Here is a 2,282-nt window from a genome sequence, read left to right as displayed (position 1 = left end):
ATTATAAGTATTTAAATTAAATAGTAGTAAAATTTAAAAAAATTATTATTATATCTTAAAATTTTGAGTAGTTTCATATTTATATGTAAATATATATATATAAAAAAGTAAATGATAGAAAAATTGAAAATATGTACAATTATTAACGTGGGGGTTCATTTTGATAATTTGGGCTTTAAATTCTCAAGGTACAAACTCTGTCATTCATTCAGTAAAAAGTTGAAATCTTCCCTATCTTCTCTCAGTGGTTGGCAGTTGGATCATTTGCTTCACCTTTTTTTTTCTCCTTTAATTTTCTTTGGAATATTTTCCCAAAATTTTCTATAATAATAGTAACTCTACTTGTCTTTTTTACTAATATTCTTGGTCCACAAAAGAAAAGTTTTGGAACAAGCCATCATTGGTTATAAGTACTTCTCAATAGAAGAAAAAAAAAGAAGAGAGAGAAGAAAGGGAAACACAAGCTATTATTTCAAAGCAAAAGCAAAAAGAGACGTTATTAAAGAGAGGAATTCAAGGTTGAACGAGGGTTTTTTCTCTCTCTCTTTTTGGGCATTTTTTAGTCAGGGTGAAGAAACAGGAGCTGGGCAAGATGTTGCAGACTGAGAATCAGCCTCAGCAGAACAACCAGTTAACGGTTCAAAACTCTCTGAGCTTTAGCAGTCATTTGTCTAAGGAAGATGAGGAGGTCTCCAAGTCCGCTCTTTCCACTTTCAGAGCCAAAGAAGAAGAGATTGAGAGGAAGAAGATGGAGGTCAGAGAGAAAGTTCAGCTTCAGTTAGGCCGTGTTGAAGAGGAAACTAAACGTTTGGCCATGATTCGTGAGGTATCTTCTAACAAGACTTTACCTTTCTCCCCCGGAAAAACTTAAACTTTTTATGTTTAACAAGTGCAGTTTGGGTTGTTTTTTTAGAGTCAATTTCTGCAAAATTCAGAGTTTAGAGGCTCACATGGTGATAAAATATTAATGATCCTGGAACAGATTTGAAATTTATGAAAAAGGGTATTTCAAGTTTAGCCTTTTTATGCGTTTTCCTTCTGAAAAAAGAAGATTAGTTTGTTCCTCCATAAATTTGTTACTTATAAGGCAATTCCTTAAGAAATTAGCAGCATTTTAGCCGTCAGATTTGCAGTTAAAGGTTTTGGAATAACTAAAAAATAGAAATTTTCAGTTAATTTTGGGGGCTTAGAGCCTTATGAAGAATTTGCTATTTTAGAACATGCAAGATTGGTCCAGGAACTGGTCTTGATTCCATATAGCTATATTGCTACTATTTCTCATTGTAAATAAAACCAAGTATATCTTTCAGGAGCTTGAAGCACTGGCAGATCCTATGAGAAAGGAAGTTGCTCTGGTCAGGAAGAAGATCGATGCAGTTAACAAAGAATTGAAGCCATTGGGACATACTTGCCAGAAAAAGGTACTAATTCACCACACTTTGAGGCTATTGAACTTCTCTATCCATTTTGATTGTGTGTATAATATAGTATCAAATATGTAAGAGCTGTGGTATTGAAAAATGTTACAGGAAAGGGAATACAAAGAAGCCCTCGAGGCGTTTAACGACAAGAACAAGGAAAAAGTGCAGCTAATCACGAAATTAATGGAGGTTAGTTTCTATATCGTAATGTGGAAAACAAACTCAAAAGATGCAAATCGAGTTAAATATCTTTGTTTTCTGATTGCTGATGAATGATCTCACCGTCTTGTTATATGTTTTTAACTGATTGAACAGCTGGTGAGTGAAAGTGAAAGGTTGAGGATGAATAAGCTGGAAGAGCTCAGTAAGAACATAGATTCAATACAGTAATCTAAATCCTCAAGTTTTGGTTTAACTGGTTAGGTTTGTGTGATGTATCTAAGGTTTGTTTTACTTCTTGGCTTGGTCGTATTGTATGGTGTGTCTTTCTTTGTTTTTTTTTTCTTTAGCATTTGATGAACCCTAGCTGATGTAGAAATGGAATTACCCTATAAACAGTTTATTTTAGTCAGTTGGTTGTTGTATCCATGTTTTAAACCATTCTTTTTTCATTTGAAATTATGATTTTCACCAAGCATTGGAACATTGTGGATCATATTTGGCAATCAGATATTGCATTTAACATGAAAGGTGGCAAAATCATCTGTAAAATTCATTTACATCCAACTACTTTCTAGTTTTTGCAATTTTGCTGTTGGAACAAGACAGGCAGTAATTATTAATTAATGCAGAGTCGATTGTTGGAATGAATGGGGGCACGAGACCAGGCTTTTTTGTTCAATCTTGTAATGAGCTAGCAAT

General features: G+C 33.6%; 1 protein-coding gene across 2 annotated transcripts; it reads left to right on the top strand.

Annotated features, from left to right (window-relative positions):
- Positions 1-410: 410 nt before the first annotated feature.
- LOC120146502 (probable DNA double-strand break repair Rad50 ATPase) lies at positions 411-1,992 on the top strand. 2 transcript variants are annotated; one of them, XM_039160036.1, is made up of 4 exons: positions 411-826; positions 1,311-1,421; positions 1,530-1,610; positions 1,737-1,992. In XM_039160036.1, the coding sequence occupies exons 1-4, from the start codon at positions 593-595 to the stop codon at positions 1,809-1,811; spliced, it is 501 nt and encodes a 166-aa protein (XP_039015967.1). In that variant the 5' UTR covers positions 411-592; the 3' UTR covers positions 1,812-1,992. The 2 variants fall into 2 exon arrangements, with proteins under 2 accessions (XP_039015967.1, XP_039015966.1); XM_039160035.1 differs by having other exon boundaries at positions 1,728-1,992.
- Positions 1,993-2,282: the final 290 nt, after the last annotated feature.

The sequence above is a fragment of the Hibiscus syriacus genome, unplaced genomic scaffold, assembly GCF_006381635.1.
Source record: "Hibiscus syriacus cultivar Baekdansim isolate YM2019G1 unplaced genomic scaffold, ASM638163v2 tig00110929_pilon, whole genome shotgun sequence".
Classification (NCBI taxonomy): Eukaryota; Viridiplantae; Streptophyta; class Magnoliopsida; order Malvales; family Malvaceae; genus Hibiscus; species Hibiscus syriacus.
Note: the sequence above shows the minus strand (reverse complement) of the source record. Positions and strands in the feature narration are given on the sequence as shown.